Source organism: Oncorhynchus masou, unplaced genomic scaffold, assembly GCF_036934945.1.
Source record: "Oncorhynchus masou masou isolate Uvic2021 unplaced genomic scaffold, UVic_Omas_1.1 unplaced_scaffold_446, whole genome shotgun sequence".
NCBI classification, from domain to species: domain Eukaryota; kingdom Metazoa; phylum Chordata; class Actinopteri; order Salmoniformes; family Salmonidae; genus Oncorhynchus; species Oncorhynchus masou.
In genome coordinates this window covers 238,721-260,000 of record NW_027010853.1, presented here as the reverse complement: position 1 = coordinate 260,000, position 21,280 = coordinate 238,721, and the positions used below count along the sequence as shown (strand labels likewise).

General features: G+C 45.9%; 1 protein-coding gene across 4 annotated transcripts in view; it reads left to right on the top strand.

Annotated features, from left to right (window-relative positions):
- radil (Ras association and DIL domains) overlaps positions 1-21,280 on the top strand; it is a 109,157-nt gene that overhangs the window by 75,879 nt on the left and 11,998 nt on the right. For 2 of the 4 annotated variants that reach the window (XM_064961833.1, XM_064961835.1), the window contains exons 17-18: positions 6,911-7,190; positions 15,327-15,379. In XM_064961833.1, coding sequence (XP_064817905.1) covers positions 6,911-7,190; positions 15,327-15,379 — 333 coding nt within the window. Of the gene's footprint in view, positions 1-6,910; positions 7,191-15,248; positions 15,380-21,280 lie in introns of all 4 variants that reach the window. The other 2 variants (XM_064961832.1, XM_064961834.1) reach the window with 1 other exon arrangement.

The window sequence follows — 21,280 nt, the reverse complement described above, 5'->3', positions numbered from 1 at the left end:
TGCATGAAATACCAAAGCCCTCTAAGGCACACACACACACACACACACACACACACACACACACACACACACACACTCACACACACACTTGGGATGTGCACACAGACAATACTCCTCCCCCTCCAATAACTCAAGAACTCAGACTTGCCGCATATGTTGGTCACACATCTACCCTGGAAGGAGCCAAGTCCCAGAGCCAAGTCCCAGACATGACATCTACCCTGGAGGAGGAGCCAAGTCCCAGACATGACATCTACCCTGGAGGAGGAGCCAAGTCCCAGACATGACATCTACCCTGGAGGAGGAGCCAAGTCCCAGACATGACATCTACCCTGCAGGAGGAGCCAAGTCCCAGACATGACATCTACCCTGGAGGAGGAGCCAAGTCCCAGACATGACATCTACCCTGGAGGAGGAGCCAAGTCCCAGACATGACATCTACCCTGGAGGAGGAGCCAAGTCCCAGACGTGACATCTACCCTGGAGGAGGAGCCAAGTCCCAGACGTGACATCTACCCTGGAGGAGGAGCCAAGTCCCAGACATGACATCTACCCTGGAGGAGGAGCCAAGTCCCAGACGTGACATCTACCCTGGAGGAGGAGCCAAGTCCCAGACGTGACATCTACCCTGGAGGAGGAGCCAAGTCCCAGACACGACATCTACCCTGGAGGAGGAGCCAAGTCCCAGACATGACATCTACCCTGGAGGAGGAGCCAAGTCCCAGACGTGACATCTACCCTGCAGGAGGAGCCAAGTCCCAGACGTGACATCTACCCTGGAGGAGGAGCCAAGTCCCAGACGTGACATCTACCCTGGAGGAGGAGCCAAGTCCCAGACGTGACATCTACCCTGGAGGAGGAGCCAAGTCCCAGACATGACATCTGGACATCTACCCTGGAGGAGGAGCCAAGTCCCAGACATGACATCTACCCTGGAGGAGGAGCCAAGTCCCAGACATCCCCCTGGAGGAGGATGTCCCAGACATGACATCTACCCTGGAGGAGGAGCCAAGTCCCAGACATGACATCTACCCTGGAGGAGGAGCCAAGTCCCAGACATGACATCTACCCTGGAGGAGGAGCCAAGTCCCAGACATGACATCTACCCTGGAGGAGGAGCCAAGTCCCAGACATGACATCTACCCTGGAGGAGGAGCCAAGTCCCAGACATGACATCTACCCTGGAGGAGGAGCCAAGTCCCAGACATGACATCTACCCTGGAGGAGGAGCCAAGTCCCAGACATGACATCTACCCTGGAGGAGGAGCCAAGTCCCAGACATGACATCTACCCTGGAGGAGGAGCCAAGTCCCAGACATGACATCTACCCTGGAGGAGGAGCCAAGTCCCAGACATGACATCTACCCTGGAGGAGGAGCCAAGTCCCAGACATGACATCTACCCTGGAGGAGGAGCCAAGTCCCAGACATGACATCTACCCTGGAGGAGGAGCCAAGTCCCAGACATGACATCTACCCTGGAGGAGGAGCCAAGTCCCAGACATGACATCTACCCTGGAGGAGGAGCCAAGTCCCAGACATGACATCTACCCTGGAGGAGGAGCCAAGTCCCAGACATGACATCTACCCTGGAGGAGGAGCCAAGTCCCAGACATGACATCTACCCTGGAGGAGGAGCCAAGTCCCAGACATGACATCTACCCTGGAGGAGGAGCCAAGTCCCAGACGTGACATCTACCCTGGAGGAGGAGCCAAGTCCCAGACGTGACATCTACCCTGGAGGAGGAGCCAAGTCCCAGACGTGACATCTACCCTGGAGGAGGAGCCAAGTCCCAGACATGACATCTACCCTGGAGGAGGAGCCAAGTCCCAGACGTGACATCTACCCTGGAGGAGGAGCCAAGTCCCAGACGTGACATCTACCCTGCAGGAGGAGCCAAGTCCCAGACGTGACATCTACCCTGGAGGAGGAGCCAAGTCCCAGACGTGACATCTACCCTGGAGGAGGAGCCAAGTCCCAGACGTGACATCTACCCTGGAGGAGGAGCCAAGTCCCAGACGTGACATCTACCCTGGAGGAGGAGCCAAGTCCCAGACGTGACATCTACCCTGGAGGAGGAGCCAAGTCCCAGACGTGACATCTACCCTGGAGGAGGAGCCAAGTCCCAGACGTGACATCTACCCTGGAGGAGGAGCCAAGTCCCAGACGTGACATCTACCCTGGAGGAGGTGCCAAGTCCCAGACGTGACATCTACCCTGGAGGAGGAGCCAAGTCCCAGACGTGACATCTACCCTGGAGGAGGAGCCAAGTCGCAGACGTGACATCTACCCTGGAGGAGGAGCCAAGTCCCAGACGTGACATCTACCCTGGAGGAGGAGCCAAGTCCCAGACGTGACATCTACCCTGGAGGAGGAGCCAAGTCCCAGACGTGACATCTACCCTGGAGGAGGAGCCAAGTCCCAGACGTGACATCAACCCTGGAGGAGGAGCCAAGTCCCAGACGTGATATCTACCCTGGAGGAGGAGCCAAGTCCCAGACGTGACATCTACCCTGGAGGAGGAGCCAAGTCCCAGACGTGACATCTACCCTGGAGGAGGAGCCAAGTCCCAGACGTGACATCTACCCTGGAGGAGGAGCCAAGTCCCAGACGTGACATCTACCCTGGAGGAGGAGCCAAGTCCCAGACGTGACATCTACCCTGGAGGAGGAGCCAAGTCCCAGACGTGACATCTACCCTGGAGGAGGAGCCAAGTCACAGACATGACATCTACCCTGGAGGAGGAGCCAAGTCACAGACATAACATCTACCCTGGAGGAGGAGCCAAGTCCCAGACATGACATCTACCCTGGAGGAGGAGCCAAGTCCCAGACATGACATCTACCCTGGAGGAGGAGCCAAGTCCCAGACGTGACATCTACCCTGGAGGAGGAGCCAAGTCCCAGACGTGACATCTACCCTGGAGGAGGAGCCAAGTCCCAGACATGACATCTACCCTGGAGGAGGAGCCAAGTCCCAGACATGACATCTACCCTGGAGGAGGAGCCAAGTCACGGACATGACATCTACCCTGGAGGAGGAGCCAAGTCACAGACATGACATCTACCCTGGAGGAGGAGCCAAGTCCCAGACATGACATCTACCCTGGAGGAGGAGCCAAGTCCCAGACATGACATCTACCCTGGAGGAGGAGCCAAGTCCCAGACATGACATCTACCCTGGAGGAGGAGCCAAGTCCCAGACATGACATCTACCCTGGAGGAGGAGCCAAGTCCCAGACATGACATCTACCCTGGAGGAGGAGCCAAGTCCCAGACATGACATCTAGCCTGGAGGAGGAGCCAAGTCCCAGACGTGACATCTACCCTGGAGGAGGAGCCAAGTCCCAGACGTGACATCTACCCTGGAGGAGGAGCCAAGTCCCAGACGTGACATCTACCCTGGAGGAGGAGCCAAGTCCCAGACGTGACATCTACCCTGGAGGAGGAGCCAAGTCACAGACATGACATCTACCCTGGAGGAGGAGCCAAGTCCCAGACATGACATCTACCCTGGAGGAGGAGCCAAGTCCCAGACATGACATCTACCCTGGAGGAGGAGCCAAGTCCCAGACATGACATCTAGCCTGGAGGAGGAGCCAAGTCCCAGACATGACATCTACCCTGGAGGAGGAGCCAAGTCCCAGACATGACATCTAGCCTGGAGGAGGAGCCAAGTCCCAGACATGACATCTACCCTGGAGGAGGAGCCAAGTCCCAGACATGACATCTACCCTGGAGGAGGAGCCAAGTCCCAGACGTGACATCTACCCTGGAGGAGGAGCCAAGTCCCAGACGTGACATCTACCCTGGAGGAGGAGCCAAGTCCCAGACGTGACATCTACCCTGGAGGAGGAGCCAAGTCCCAGACGTGACATCTACCCTGGAGGAGGAGCCAAGTCCCAGACATGACATCTACCCTGGAGGAGGTGCCAAGTCCCAGACGTGACATCTACCCTGGAGGAGGAGCCAAGTCCCAGACATGACATCTACCCTGGAGGAGGAGCCAAGTCCCAGACATGACATCTAGCCTGGAGGAGGAGCCAAGTCCCAGACGTGACATCTACCCTGGAGGAGGAGCCAAGTCCCAGACATGACATCTACCCTGGAGGAGGTGCCAAGTCCCAGACGTGACATCTACCCTGGAGGAGGAGCCAAGTCCCAGACATGACATCTACCCTGGAGGAGGAGCCAAGTCCCAGACATGACATCTACCCTGGAGGAGGAGCCAAGTCCCAGACATGACATCTAGCCTGGAGGAGGAGCCAAGTCCCAGACATGACATCTACCCTGGAGGAGGAGCCAAGTCCCAGACATGACATCTAGCCTGGAGGAGGAGCCAAGTCCCAGACATGACATCTACCCTGGAGGAGGAGCCAAGTCCCAGACATGACATCTACCCTGGAGGAGGAGCCAAGTCCCAGACATGACATCTACCCTGGAGGAGGAGCCAAGTCCCAGACATGACATCTACCCTGGAGGAGGAGCCAAGTCCCAGACATGACATCTAGCCTGGAGGAGGAGCCAAGTCCCAGACGTGACATCTACCCTGGAGGAGGAGCCAAGTCCCAGACGTGACATCTACCCTGGAGGAGGAGCCAAGTCCCAGACGTGACATCTACCCTGGAGGAGGAGCCAAGTCCCAGACGTGACATCTACCCTGGAGGAGGAGCCAAGTCCCAGACGTGACATCTACCCTGGAGGAGGAGCCAAGTCCCAGACATGACATCTACCCTGGAGGAGGAGCCAAGTCCCAGACATGACATCTACCCTGGAGGAGGAGCCAAGTCCCAGACATGACATCTACCCTGGAGGAGGAGCCAAGTCCCAGACATGACATCTAGCCTGGAGGAGGAGCCAAGTCCCAGACATGACATCTACCCTGGAGGAGGAGCCAAGTCCCAGACATGACATCTAGCCTGGAGGAGGAGCCAAGTCCCAGACATGACATCTACCCTGGAGGAGGAGCCAAGTCCCAGACATGACATCTACCCTGGAGGAGGAGCCAAGTCCCAGACATGACATCTACCCTGGAGGAGGAGCCAAGTCCCAGACATGACATCTACCCTGGAGGAGGAGCCAAGTCCCAGACGTGACATCTAGCCTGGAGGAGGAGCCAAGTCCCAGACGTGACATCTACCCTGGAGGAGGAGCCAAGTCCCAGACGTGACATCTACCCTGGAGGAGGAGCCAAGTCCCAGACATGACATCTACCATGGAGGAGGAGCCAAGTCCCAGACGTGACATCTACCCTGGAGGAGGAGCCAAGTCCCAGACGTGACATCTACCCTGGAGGAGGAGCCAAGTCCCAGACGTGACATCTACCCTGGAGGAGGAGCCAAGTCACGGACATGACATCTACCCTGGAGGAGGAGCCAAGTCACAGACATGACATCTACCCTGGAGGAGGAGCCAAGTCCCAGACATGACATCTACCCTGGAGGAGGAGCCAAGTCCCAGACATGACATCTACCCTGGAGGAGGAGCCAAGTCCCAGACATGACATCTACCCTGGAGGAGGAGCCAAGTCCCAGACATGACATCTACCCTGGAGGAGGAGCCAAGTCCCAGACATGACATCTACCCTGGAGGAGGAGCCAAGTCCCAGACATGACATCTACCCTGGAGGAGGAGCCAAGTCCCAGACGTGACATCTACCCTGGAGGAGGAGCCAAGTCCCAGACGTGACATCTACCCTGGAGGAGGAGCCAAGTCCCAGACGTGACATCTACCCTGGAGGAGGAGCCAAGTCCCAGACGTGACATCTACCCTGGAGGAGGAGCCAAGTCCCAGACGTGACATCTACCCTGGAGGAGGAGCCAAGTCACAGACGTGACATCTACCCTGGAGGAGGAGCCAAGTCACAGACATAACATCTACCCTGGAGGAGGAGCCAAGTCCCAGACATGACATCTACCCTGGAGGAGGAGCCAAGTCCCAGACATGACATCTACCCTGGAGGAGGAGCCAAGTCCCAGACATGACATCTCCCATGGAGGAGGAGCCAAGTCCCAGACATGACATCTCCCATGGAGGAGGAGCCAAGTCCCAGACATGACATCTACCATGGAGGAGGAGCCAAGTCCCAGACATGACATCTACCCTGGGGGAGGAGCCAAGTCCCAGACATGACATCTACCCTGGAGGAGGAGCCAAGTCCCAGACATGACATCTACCCTGGGGGAGGAGCCAAGTCCCAGACATGACATCTACCCTGGAGGAGGAGCCAAGTCCCAGACATGACATCTACCCTGGGGGAGGAGCCAAGTCCCAGACATGACATCTACCCTGGAGGAGGAGCCAAGTCCCAGACATGACATCTACCCTGGAGGAGGAGCCAAGTCCCAGACGTGACATCTACCCTGGAGGAGGAGCCAAGTCCCAGACATGACATCTACCCTGGAGGAGGAGCCAAGTCCCAGACATGACATCTACCCTGGAGGAGGAGCCAAGTCCCAGACGTGACATCTACCCTGCAGGAGGAGCCAAGTCCCAGACGTGACATCTACCCTGGAGGAGGAGCCAAGTCCCAGACATGACATCTACCCTGGAGGAGGAGCCAAGTCCCAGACGTGACATCTACCCTGGAGGAGGAGCCAAGTCCCAGACATGACAGCCATGGTAATCAGATTAAGGCTTTAGGACCAGTAAGTAGTGAATCAGGAAGGCTGGATGGATAATTCTCTGGTGTTACTGAGAGAGGCCCGCTGCAGGCAACACACACACACACACAGTCCTGCCTTTAACAGTATTCTAACTGTGTGTTGTTTTACCCCCCCCCCCCCCCCACAGTCCTGCCTTTAACAGTATTCTAACTGTGTGTTGTTTTACCCCCCCCCCCCCCCACAGTCCTGCCTTTAACAGTATTCTAACTGTGTGTTGTTTTACCCCCCCCCCCCCACAACCTCCAGAGGGAGTTCCCTCCGTCCCACGACAGTCCCCGGTCAGGAGGGGGGCAGGAGTGGGTGAGAGACAGAACCCCAGGCCAATGTCACAACAGTGTGAGGAGAAATGGCACCGCCCCTCACCTCCGGCCGACCAACCAGGACCCTTCGTGCCTCCTGACTTCGCCCAACACGCCCCGGAACCCCGAGGGGGGTGGGGCTGACCTGGTTGGACACGCCCCCCAGGTCAACGGCTGCAGTAATAGCAGACCTTCAACGGACGGGAGGAAAAGCAACGGACTAGAGGGTAAAGACTCCTCTATATGTTTATATATGGGTAATATACACAACGGACTAGAGGGTAAAGACTCCTCTATATGTTTATATGTGGGTAATATACACAACGGACTAGAGGGTAAAGACTCCTCTACTGATATGTTTATATATGGGTAATATACACAACGGACTAGAGGGTAAAGACTCCTCTATATGTTTACATATGGGTAATATACACAACGGACTAGAGGGTAAAGACTCCTCTATATGTTTATATATGGGTAATATACACAACGGACTAGAGGGTAAAGACTCCTCTATATGTTTATATATGGGGAATATACACAACGGACTAGAGGGTAAAGACTCCTCTACTGATATGTTTATATATGGGTAATATACACAACGGACTAGAGGGTAAAGACTCCTCTATATGTTTATATATGGGGAATATACACAACGGACTAGAGGGTAAAGACTCCTCTATATGTTTATATATGGGGAATATACACAACGGACTAGAGGGTAAAGACTCCTCTATATGTTTATGTATGGGGAATATACACAACGGACTAGAGGGTAAAGACTCCTCTATATGTCTATATATGGGTAATATACACAACGGACTAGAGGGTAAAGACTCCTCTATATGTTTATATGTGGGTAATATACACAACGGACTAGAGGGTAAAGACTCCTCTACTGATATGTTTATATATGGGTAATATACACAACGGACTAGAGGGTAAAGACTCCTCTATATGTTTATATATGGGTAATATACACAACAGACTAGAGGGTAAAGACTCCTCTATATGTTTATATATGGGTAATATACACAACGGACTAGAGGGTAAAGACTCCTCTATATGTTTATATATGGGTAATATACACAACGGACTAGAGGGTAAAGACTCCTCTATATGTTTATATATGGGTAATATACACAACGGACTAGAGGGTAAAGACTCCTCTACTGATATGTTTATATATGGGTAATATACATAACGGACTAGAGGGTAAAGACTCCTCTACTGATATGTTTATATATGGGTAATATACACAACGGACTAGAGGGTAAAGACTCCTCTGCTGATATGTTTATATATGGGTAATATACACAACGGACTAGAGGGTAAAGACTCCTCTATATGTTTATATATGGGTAATATACACAACGGACTAGAGGGTAAAGATTCCTCTACTGATATGTTTATATATGGGTAATATACACAACGGACTAGAGGGTAAAGACTCCTCTACTGATATGTTTATATATGTGGAATATACACAACGGACTAGAGGGTAAAGACTCCTCTACTGACACATATATGTTTATATATGGGTAATATACACAACGGACTAGAGGGTAAAGACTCCTCTACTGACACATATATGTTTATATATGGGTAATATACACAACGGACTAGAGGGTAAAGACTCCTCTACTGATATGTTTATATATGGGTAATATACACAACAGACTAGAGGGTAAAGACTCCTCTGCTGATATGTTTATATATGGGGAATATACACAACGGACTAGAGGGTAAAGACTCCTCTACTGATATGTTTATATATGGGTAATATACACAACGGACTAGAGGGTAAAGACTCCTCTACTGACACATATATGTTTATATATGGGTAATATACACAACGGACTAGAGGGTAAAGACTCCTCTATATGTCTATATATGGGTAATATACACAACGGACTAGAGGGTAAAGACTCCTCTATATGTCTATATATGGGTAATATACACAACGGACTAGAGGGTAAAGACTCCTCTATATGTTTATATGTGGGTAATATACACAACGGACTAGAGGGTAAAGACTCCTCTACTGATATGTTTATATATGGGTAATATACACAACGGACTAGAGGGTAAAGACTCCTCTACTGACACATATATGTTTATATATGGGTAATATACACAACGGACTAGAGGGTAAAGACTCCTCTATATGTCTATATATGGGTAATATACACAACGGACTAGAGGGTAAAGACTCCTCTACTGATATGTTTATATATGGGTAATATACACAACGGACTAGAGGGTAAAGACTCCTCTATATGTTTATATATGGGTAATATACACAACAGACTAGAGGGTAAAGACTCCTCTATATGTTTATATATGGGGAATATACACAACGGACTAGAGGGTAAAGACTCCTCTATATGTTTATATATGGGTAATATACACAACGGACTAGAGGGTAAAGACTCCTCTATATGTTTATATATGGGTAATATACACAACGGACTAGAGGGTAAAGACTCCTCTATATGTTTATATATGGGTAATATACACAACGGACTAGAGGGTAAAGACTCCTCTACTGATATGTTTATATATGGGTAATATACACAACGGACTAGAGGGTAAAGACTCCTCTACTGATATGTTTATATATGGGTAATATACACAACGGACTAGAGGGTAAAGACTCCTCTACTGATATGTTTATATATGGGGAATATACACAACGGACTAGAGGGTAAAGACTCTTCTACTGACACATATATGTTTATATATAGGTAATATACACAACGGACTAGAGGGTAAAGACTCCTCTACTGATATGTTTATATATGGGGAATATACACAACGGACTAGAGGGTAAAGACTCCTCTACTGATATGTTTATATATGGGTAATATACACAACGGACTAGAGGGTAAAGACTCCTCTACTGATATGTTTATATATGGGTAATATACACAATGCAATAGAGAAGTATAATATAGAATCATCAAAGATGTGTAAAGACATATAGGCAGGTACAGAATTTTTCTTTCTTTATTTAACTCGGCAAGTCAGTTAAGAACAAATTCTTATTTTCAATGACGGCCTGGGAACAGCGGGTTCACTGCCTGTTCAGGGGCAGAAAGACAGATTTGTAACTTTTCGGCTCGGGGGTTTGAACTTGCAACCTTTCGGTTACTAGTCCAACGCTCTAACCACTAGGCTACCCTGCCACCCCATTATTGGCACCCTTGATAAAGTGACTAAATACTTTTGTTTAATGAATAAACGGAGTAGACCGAACATTAGCAACACTCCCCCTCATAGCTTTCACCTGGTCAGTCTATGTCATGGAAATGGCAGGTGTCCTTAATGTTTTGTAATCTCAGTGTAGATATATATATTTTTTTTTAAATATCTGCACAAAAATATAAACGCAACATGGAACAATTTCAACGATTTTACTGAGTCACAGTTCATAGAAGGAAAGCAGGCAATTTAAATAAATTAATTAGGCACTAATCTATGTATTTCGCATGGCCAGGGGTGCAGCCTTGGGTGGGCATAGGCCCGCCCACGGGAAGCCAGGCCCACCCACTGAGGAGCCAATCAGAATGAGTTTTTCCCCACAAAAGGGCTTTATTCCAGACAGAACTACTCCTCAGTTTCATCAGCTGTCTGGGTGGCTGGTTTAAGACCATACTGCAGGTATAGAAGCCGGATGTGGAGGTCCTGGGCTGGCCTGGTTACACGTGGTCTGCGGTTGTGAGGCTGGTTGGACTTGGTGCCAAATTCTCTAAAACTACGCTGGAGGCAGCTTATGGTAGAGAAATGAACAACAGATCTGGTGGACATTCCTGCAGTCAGCATGCCAATTGCACGCTCCCTCAAAACTTGAGACATCTGTAGAATTGTGTGACAAAACTGCACATTTTAGAGTGGTCTTTTTATTGTCCCCAGCACAAGGTGCACCTGTGTAATGATCATGCTGTTTAATCAGCTTCTTGATATGCCACACCTGTCAGGTGGATGGATTATCTTCGCAAATGAGAAATGCTCACTGACAAGGATGTAAACAAATGTGTTTACAAAATTTGAGAGAAATAAGCTGTTTTTTGTGCATATGGAACATTAATGGGATCTTTTATTTCAAGTGATGAAACATGGGAACATTTTACGTCTTGTATTAATATGCCATTTATCCAAAGCGGCATAGTTATGCGTGCATACATTTGACTTATGGGTGGTCCTGGGTATCGAACCCACTACCCCGGGGGTTACAAGCACCATGAATTACCAACTTAGCTACGAAGGACCACAAAGTCTCCTGACTTGAACCCCGTTGAGAACCCCTGGTTGGAATTGAAGAGGATAGTCGATAAGTGCAGACCGACAGATATCAAGGATCTGAGTGGAGTCTGTATGGAGGAACGGTCTAAGATCCCTCCCTGTGTGTTCTAGAACTCATACAACATCTGGTAGGAGTCTGTATGGAGGAACGGTCTAAGATTCCTCCCAGTGTGTTCTAGAACTCATACAACATCTGGTAGGATTCTGTATGGAGGAACGGTCTAAGATTCCTCCCAGTGTGTTCTAGAACTCATACAACATCTGGTAGGATTCTGTATGGAGGAACGGTCTAAGATCCATCCCAGTGTGTTCTAGAACTCATACAACATCTGGTAGGATTCTGTATGGAGGAACGGTCTAAGATCCCTCCCTGTGTGTTCTAGAACTCATCTAACATCTGGTAGGATTCTGTATGGAGGAACGGTCTAAGATCCCTCCCTGTGTGTTCTAGAACTCATACAACATCTGGTAGGATTCTGTATGGAGGAACGGTCTAAGATTCCTCCCAGTGTGTTCTAGAACTCATACAACATCTGGTAGGATTCTGTATGGAGGAACGGTCTAAGATTCCTCCCAGTGTGTTCTAGAACTCATACAACATCTGGTAGGATTCTGTATGGAGGAACGGTCTAAGATTCCTCCCAGTGTGTTCTAGAACTCATACAACATCTGGTAGGATTCTGTATGGAGGAACGGTCTAAGATCCCTCCCAGTGTGTTCTAGAACTCATACAACATCTGGTAGGATTCTGTATGGAGGAACGGTCTAAGATCCATCCCAGTGTGTTCTAGAACTCATACAACATCTGGTAGGATTCTGTATGGAGGAACGGTCTAAGATTCCTCCCAGTGTGTTCTAGAACTCATACAACATCTGGTAGGATTCTGTATGGAGGAACGGTCTAAGATTCCTCCCTGTGTGTTCTAGAACTCATACAACATCTGGTAGGATTCTGTATGGAGGAACGGTCTAAGATCCCTCCCAGTGTGTTCTAGAACTCATACAACATCTGGTAGGATTCTGTATGGAGGAACGGTCTAAGATTCCTCCCAGTGTGTTCTAGAACTCATACAACATCTGGTAGGATTCTGTATGGAGGAACGGTCTAAGATCCCTCCCAGTGTGTTCTAGAACTCATACAACATCTGATAGGATTCTGTATGGAGGAACGGTCTAAGATTCCTCCCAGTGTGTTCTAGAACTCATACAACATCTGGTAGGATTCTGTATGGAGGAACGGTCTAAGATCCCTCCCAGTGTGTTCTAGAACTCATACAACATCTGGTAGGATTCTGTATGGAGGAACGGTCTAAGATCCCTCCCAGTGTGTTCTAGAACTCATACAACATCTGGTAGGATTCTGTATGGAGGAACGGTCTAAGATTCCTCCCAGTGTGTTCTAGAACTCATACAACATCTGGTAGGATTCTGTATGGAGGAACGGTCTAAGATCCCTCCCAGTGTGTTCTAGAACTCATCTAACATCTGGTAGGATTCTGTATGGAGGAATGGTCTAAGATCCCTCCCAGTGTGTTCTAGAACTCATCTAACATCTGGTAGGATTCTGTATGGAGGAACGGTCTAAGATCCATCCCAGTGTGTTCTAGAACTCATACAACATCTGGTAGGATTCTGTATGGAGGAATGGTCTAAGATCCCTCCCAGTGTGTTCTAGAACTCATACAACATCTGATAGGATTCTGTATGGAGGAACGGTCTAAGATTCCTCCCAGTGTGTTCTAGAACTCATACAACATCTGATAGGATTCTGTATGGAGGAATGGTCTAAGATCCCTCCCAGTGTGTTCTAGAACTCATACAACATCTGGTAGGATTCTGTATGGAGGAATGGTCTAAGATCCCTCCCAGTGTGTTCTAGAACTCATACAACATCTGGTAGGATTCTGTATGGAGGAACGGTCTAAGATCCCAGTGTTCTCCAATCTCATAAAACACTTTAGAAAAAGACTGTGTCATTATCCTGGCAAGCAGAGGGTGCCAGAGTATTGAAAATAGGGGTGTCAATAGTTTTTTTTTATATTTTTTATTTTTTTTTATTAGTTGTTAAACAAAATCTCTTTCTGTAATTATAAAACAATCTAATGGTCCCATTATATGGAGCAATATAGCTCAGTGTTTGTATTATACTAATCCTCATCAGGGGTGCCGATAATATTTCCCCTATGTTTCTATTATACTAATCAGGGGTGCCGATAATATTTCCCCTATGTTTCTATTATACTAATTAGGGGTGCCGATAATATTTCCCCTATGTTTCTATTATACTAATCAGGGGTGCCAATAATATTTCCCTTATGTTTCTATTATACTAATCAGGGGTGCCGATAATATTTCCCCTATGTTTCTATTATACTAATTAGGGGTGCCGATAATATTTCCCCTATGTTTCTATTATACTAATCAGGGGTGCCAATAATATTTCCCTTATGTTTCTATTATACTAATCAGGGGTGCCGATAATATTTCCCCTATGTTTCTATTATACTAATCAGGGGACCTGACTGACATATTTACAGTGATATATAGTTTTTTACAGAATGTAATATATACATTTATAAATAAAACAATAACATGAGCAATGGACTTGAGGATATAACCTCCTGTACAGGCAACATATAAGGAAATATAATACCTGTTGACGTAATCTATATGAAATACACCGTAACATGAGATCTGACTGGCAACGTAACTGAGAGAACTGCTGTTGTTCCCTGATAAACTCTGCATGTCTCCCCCTGGTGACCAGTGTTTAGTACTGCATGTCTCCCCCTGGTGACCAGTGTTCAGTACTACATGTCTCCCCCTGGTGACCAGTGTTTAGTACTGCATGTCTCCCCCTGGTGACCAGTGTTCGGTACTGCATGTCTCCCCCTGGTGACCAGTGTTTAGTACTACATGTCTCCCCCTGGTGACCAGTGTTCAGTACTGCATGTCTCCCCCTGGTGACCAGTGTTCAGTACTGCATGTCTCCCCCTGGTGACCAGTGTTCAGTACTGCATGTCTCCCCCTGGTGACCAGTGTTCAGTACTGCATGTCTCCCCCTGGTGACCAGTGTTCAGTACTACATGTCTCCCCCTGGTGACCAGTGTTCAGTACTGCATGTCTCCCCCTGGTGACCAGTGTTCAGTACTGCATGTCTCCCCCTGGTGACCAGTGTTCAGTACTGCATGTCTCCCCCTGGTGACCAGTGTTCAGTACTGCATGTCTCCCCCTGGTGACCAGTGTTCAGTACTGCATGTCTCCCCCTGGTGACCAGTGTTCAGTACTACATGTCTCCCCCTGGTGACCAGTGTTCAGTACTGCATGTCTCCCCCTGGTGACCAGTGTTCAGTACTGCATGTCTCCCCCTGGTGACCAGTGTTCAGTACTGCATGTCTCCCCCTGGTGACCAGTGTTCAGTACTGCATGTCTCCCCCTGGTGACCAGTGTTCAGTACTGCATGTCTCCCCCTGGTGACCAGCACCATGTTCAGTACTACATGTCTCCCCCTGGTGACCAGTGTTCAGTACTACATGTCTCCCCCTGGTGACCAGTGTTCAGTACTGCATGTCTCCCCCTGGTGACCAGTGTTCAGTACTGCATGTCTCCCCCTGGTGACCAGTGTTCAGTACTGCATGTCTCCCCCTGGTGACCAGTGTTCAGTACTACATGTCTCCCCCTGTATATAGCTGTAGTGTGTGTGTCTAGCTGTAGTGTGTGTATATAGCTGTAGTGTGTGTGTTTAGCTGTAGTGTGTGTCTAGCTGTAGTGTGTGTATATAGCTGTAGTGTGTGTATATAGCTGTAGTGTGTGTGTCTAGCTGTAGTCTGTGTGTCTAGCTGTAGTGTGTGTCTAGCTGTAGTGTGTGTCTAGCTGTAGTGTGTGTCTAGCTGTAGTGTGTGTCTAGCTGTAGTGTGTGTCTAGCTGTAGTGTGTCTAGCTGTAGTGTGTGTCTAGCTGTAGTGTGTGTCCTCTCCACAGGTAGTTTATGTGAGTTCCCGTTCCCTGTGCCTTCCGAGGCCCTGCTCCCTGATGATGAGTGTTGTCTGGTGTTTGTAGTGGAGCTGAACAAGGGACCCTACGGACTGGGCATGGGACTCATAGATGGACTGGTGAGTAAAAGCAACGCAAATGGGATTTTTACACATGTAGACAACAGGTGTAGACTAACACCTGCTTTATAAACAACAGGTGTAGACTAACACCTGCTTTATAAACAACAGGTGTAGACTAACACCTGCTTTATAAACAACAGGTATAGACTAACACCTGCTTTATAAACAACAAGTGTAGACTAACACCTGCTTTATAAACAACAGGTGTAGACGAACACATGCTTTATAAACAACAGGTGTAGACGAACACCTGCTTTATAAACAACAGGTGTAGACTAACACCTGCTTTATAAACAACAGGTGTAGACTAACACCTGCTTTATAAACAACAGGTGTAGACTAACACCTGCTTTATAAACAACAGGTATAGACTAACACCTGCTTTATAAACAACAGGTGTAGACTAACACCTGCTTTATAAACAACCGTTGTAGACTAACACATGCTTTATAAACAACAGGTGTAGACGAACACCTGCTTTATAAACAACAGGTGTAGACTAACACATGCTTTATAAACAACAGGTGTAGACGAACACCTGCTTTATAAACAACAGGTGTAGACGAACACATGCTTTATAAACAACAGGTGTAGACGAACACCTGCTTTATAAACAACAGGTATAGACTAACACCTGCTTTATAAACAACAGGTGTAGACGAACACCTGCTTTATAAACAACAGGTATAGACTAACACCTGCTTTATAAACAACAGGTGTAGACTAACACCTGCTTTATAAACAACAGGTGTAGACGAACACATGCTTTATAAACAACAGGTGTAGACGAACACATGCTTTATAAACAACAGGTGTAGACTAACACCTGCTTTATAAACAACAGGTGTAGACTAACACCTGCTTTATAAACAACAGGTGTAGACTAACACCTGCTTTATAAACAACAGGTGTAGATGAACACATGCTTTATAAACAACAGGTGTAGACGAACACATGCTTTATAAACAACAGGTGTAGACGAACACATGCTTTATAAACAACAGGTGTAGACTAACACCTGCTTTATAAACAACAGGTGTAGACGAACACATGCTTTATAAACAACAGGTGTAGACTAACACCTGCTTTATAAACAACAGGTGTAGACTAACACCTGCTTTATAAACAACAGGTGTAGACTAACACCTGCTTTATAAACAACAGGTGTAGACTAACACCTGCTTTATAAACAACAGGTGTAGACTAACACCTGCTTTATAAACAACAGGTGTAGACTAACACCTGCTTTATAAACAACAGGTGTAGACTAACACCTGCTTTATAAACAACAGGTGTAGACTAACACCTGCTTTATAAACAACAGGTGTAGACTAACACCTGCTTTATAAACAACAGGTGTAGACTAACACCTGCTTTATAAACAACAGGTGTAGACTAACACCTGCTTTATAAACAACAGGTGTAGACTAACACCTGCTTTATAAACAACAGGTGTAGACTAACACCTGCTTTATAAACAACAGGTGTAGACTAACACCTGCTTTATAAACAACAGGTGTAGACAAACAGTGAAATGTTTACTGACGGGTTATTTTACAGCAATGCAGAGTTAAATATAAAATATGTAAAATATATAAAATATAAATAGTGACACGGAATAGATACACAGTGAATAACGAACAACAATAACGAGTAAAAAAATAACTGTTATATACAGGAAGTACCAGGTAATAACATGGCTATATACAGGGAGTACCAGGTAATAACATGGCTATATACAGGAATTACCAGGTAATAACATGACTATATACAGGGAGTACCAGGTAATAACATGGTTATATACAGGGAGTACCAGGTAATAACATGGCTATATACAGGGAGTACCAGGTAATAACATGGCTATATACAGGGAGTACCAGGTAATAAAATGGCTATATACAGGAAGTACCAGGTAATAACATGGCTATATACAGGGAGTACCAGGTAATAACATGGCTATATACAGGGAGTACCAGGTAATAACATGGTTGTATATAGGGAGTACCAGGTAATAACATGGCTATATACAGGGAGTACCAGGTAATAACATGGCTTTATACAGGGAGTTCCAGGTAATAACATGGCTATATACAGGGAGTACCAGGTAATAACATGGCTATATACAGGGAGTACCAGGTAATAACATGGCTATGTACAGGAAGTACCAGGTAATAACTGCTATATACAGGAAGTACCAAGTAATGACATGGCTATATACAGGGAGTACCAGGTAATAACATGGCTATATACAGGGAGTACCAGGTAATAACATGGCTATATACAGGAAGTAACAGTTAAAACATGGCTATATACAGGAAGTACCAGGTAATAACATGGCTATATACAGGAAGTACCAGGTAAAATATGGCTATATACAGGAAGTACCAGGTAATAACATGGCTATATACAGGAAGTACCAGGTAATAACATGGTTATATACAGGGAGTAGCAGGTAATAACTGCTATATACAGAAAGTACCAGGTAATAACATGGTTATATACATGGAGTACCAGGTAATAACATGGCTATATACAGGGAGTACCAGGTAATAACATGGCTATATACAGGAAGTACCAGGTAAAACATGGCTATATACAGGAAGTACCAGGTAATAACATGGCTATATACAGGAAGTACCAGGTAATAACATGGTTATATACAGGGAGTAGCAGGTAATAACTGCTATATACAGAAAGTACCAGGTAATAACATGGTTATATACATGGAGTACCAGGTAATAACATGGCTATATACAGGGAGTACCAGGTAATAACATGGCTATATACAGGGAGGTAATAACATGGGTATATACAGGGAGTACCAGGTAATAACATGGTTATATACAGGGAGTACCAGGTAATAACATGGCTATATACAGGGAGTACCAGGTAATAACATGGTTATATACAGGGAATACCAGGTAATAACATGGTTATATACAGGGAGTACCAGGTAATAACATGGCTATATACAGGGAATACCAGGTAATAACATGGCTATATACAGGGAGTACCAGGTAATAACATGGCTATATACAGGGAGTACCAGGTAATAACATGGCTATATACAGGGAGTACCAGGTAATAACATGGTTATATACATGGAGTACCAGGTAATAACATGGTTATATACAGGGAGGTAATAACATGGCTATATACAGGGAGTACCAGGTAGTAACATGGTTATATACAGGGAGTACCAGGTAATAACATGGTTATATACATGGAGTACCAGGTACTAACATTGCTATATACAGGGAGTACCAGGTAAAAACATGGTTATATACATGGAGTACCAGGTAATAACATGGCTATATACAGGGAGTACCAGGTAATAACATGGCTATATACAGGGAGTAACAGGTAATAACATGGTTATATACATGGAGTACCAGGTAATAACATGGCTATATACAGGGAGTACCAGGCAATAACATGGCTATATACAGGGAGTACCAGGTAATAACATGGCTATATACAGGGAGTACCAGGTAATAACATGGCTATATACAGGGAGTACCAGGTAAAAACATGGCTATATACAGGGAGTACCAGGTACTAACATGATTATATACAGGAAGTACCAGGTAATAACATGGCTATATACAGGGAGTACCAGGTAATAACATGGCTATATACAGGGAGTACCAGGTAATATCGTGGCTATATACAGGAAGTACCAGGTAATAACATGGCTATATACAGGGAGTACCAGGTAATAACATGGCTATATACAGGGAGTACCAGGTAATAACTGCTATATACAGGGAGTACCAGGTAATAACATGGTTATATACAGGGAGTACCAGGTAATAATATTGCATATATACAGGGAGTACCAGGTAATAACATGGCTATATACAGGGAGTACCAGGTAATAACATGGCTATATACAGGGAGTACCAGGTAATAACATGGGTATATACAGGGAGTACCAGGTAATAACATGGCTTTATACAGGGAGTACCAGGTAATAACATGGCTATATACAGGAAGTACCAGGTAAAAACATGGCTATATACAGGGAGTACCAGGTAATAACATGGCTATATACAGGGAGTACCAGGTAATAACATGGCTATATACAGGGAGTACCAGGTAATAACATGGCTATATACAGGGAGTACCAGGTAATAACATGGCTATATACAGGAAGTACCAGGTAATAACTGCTATATACAGGAAGTACCAAGTAATGACATGGCTATATACAGGGAGTACCAGGTAATAACATGGCTATATACAGGGAGTACCAGGTAATAACATGGCTATATACAGGAAGTAACAGTTAAAACATGGCTATATACAGGAAGTACCAGGTAATAACATGGCTATATACAGGAAGTACCAGGTAAAACATGGCTATATACAGAAAGTACCAGGTAATAACATGGCTATATACAGGAAGTACCAGGTAATAACATGGTTATATACAGGGAGTAGCAGGTAATAACTGCTATATACAGAAAGTACCAGGTAATAACATGGTTATATACATGGAGTACCAGGTAATAACATGGCTATATACAGGGAGTACCAGGTAATAACATGGCTATATACAGGAAGTACCAGGTAATAACAGGGCTATATACAGGGAGTACCAGGTAATAACATGGTTATATACAGGGAGTACCAGGTAATAACATGGTTATATACAGGGAGTACCAGGTAATAACATGGTTATATACAGGGAGTACCAGGTAATAACATGGCTATATACAGGGAGGTAATAACATGGGTATATACAGGGAGTACCAGGTAATAACATGGTTATATACAGGGAGTACCAGGTACTAACATGGCTATATACAGGGAGTACCAGGTAATAACATGGTTATATACAGGGAGTACCAGGTAATAACATGGCTATATACAGGGAGTACCAGGTAATAACATGGCTATATACAGGGAGGTAATAACATGGGTATATACAGGGAGGTAATAACATGGGTATATACAGGGAGTACCATGTAATAACATGGTTATATACAGGGAGTACCAGGTAATAACATGGCTATATACAGGGAGTACCAGGTAATAACATGGCTATATACAGGGAGTACCAGGTAATAACATGGCTATATACAGGGAGTACCAGGTACTAACATGATTATATACAGGAAGTACCAGGTAATAACATGGCTATATACAGGGAGTACCAGGTAATAACATGGCTATATACAGGGAGTACCAGGTAATAACATGGCTATATACAGGGAGTACCAGGTAATATCGTGGCTATATACAGGAAGTACCAGGTAATAACATGGCTATATACAGGAAGTACCAGGTAATGACATTATAAATCACTCACAGCGTTTCTTAACATTAGAGACGACTCACAACGTTTCTTAACATTAGAGACCACTCACAACGTTTCTTAACATTAGAGATCACTCACAACGTTAACATTAGAGATCACTCACAACATTAACATTAGAGATCACTCACAACGTTTCTTAACATTAGAGATCACTCACAACGTTAACATTAGAGATCACTCACAACGTTTCTTAACATTAGAGACCACTCACAACGTTTCTTAACATTAGAGATCACTCACAATGTTTCTTAACATTAGAGATCACTCACACCGTTTTCTTAACATTAGAGATCACTCACAACGTTTCTTAACATTAGAGACCACTCACAACGTTTCTTAACATTAGAGATCACTCACAATGTTTCTTAACATTAGAGATCACTCACACCGTTTTCTTAACATTAGAGATCACTCACAACGTTTCTTAACATTAGAGATCACTCACAACGTTTCTTAACATTAGAGATCACTCACAACGTTTCTTAACATTAGAGACCACTCACAACGTTTCTTACCATTAGAGATCGTGCAGAACGTTTCTTAAAGTGATACACATGGAGGTATAGATACATTGA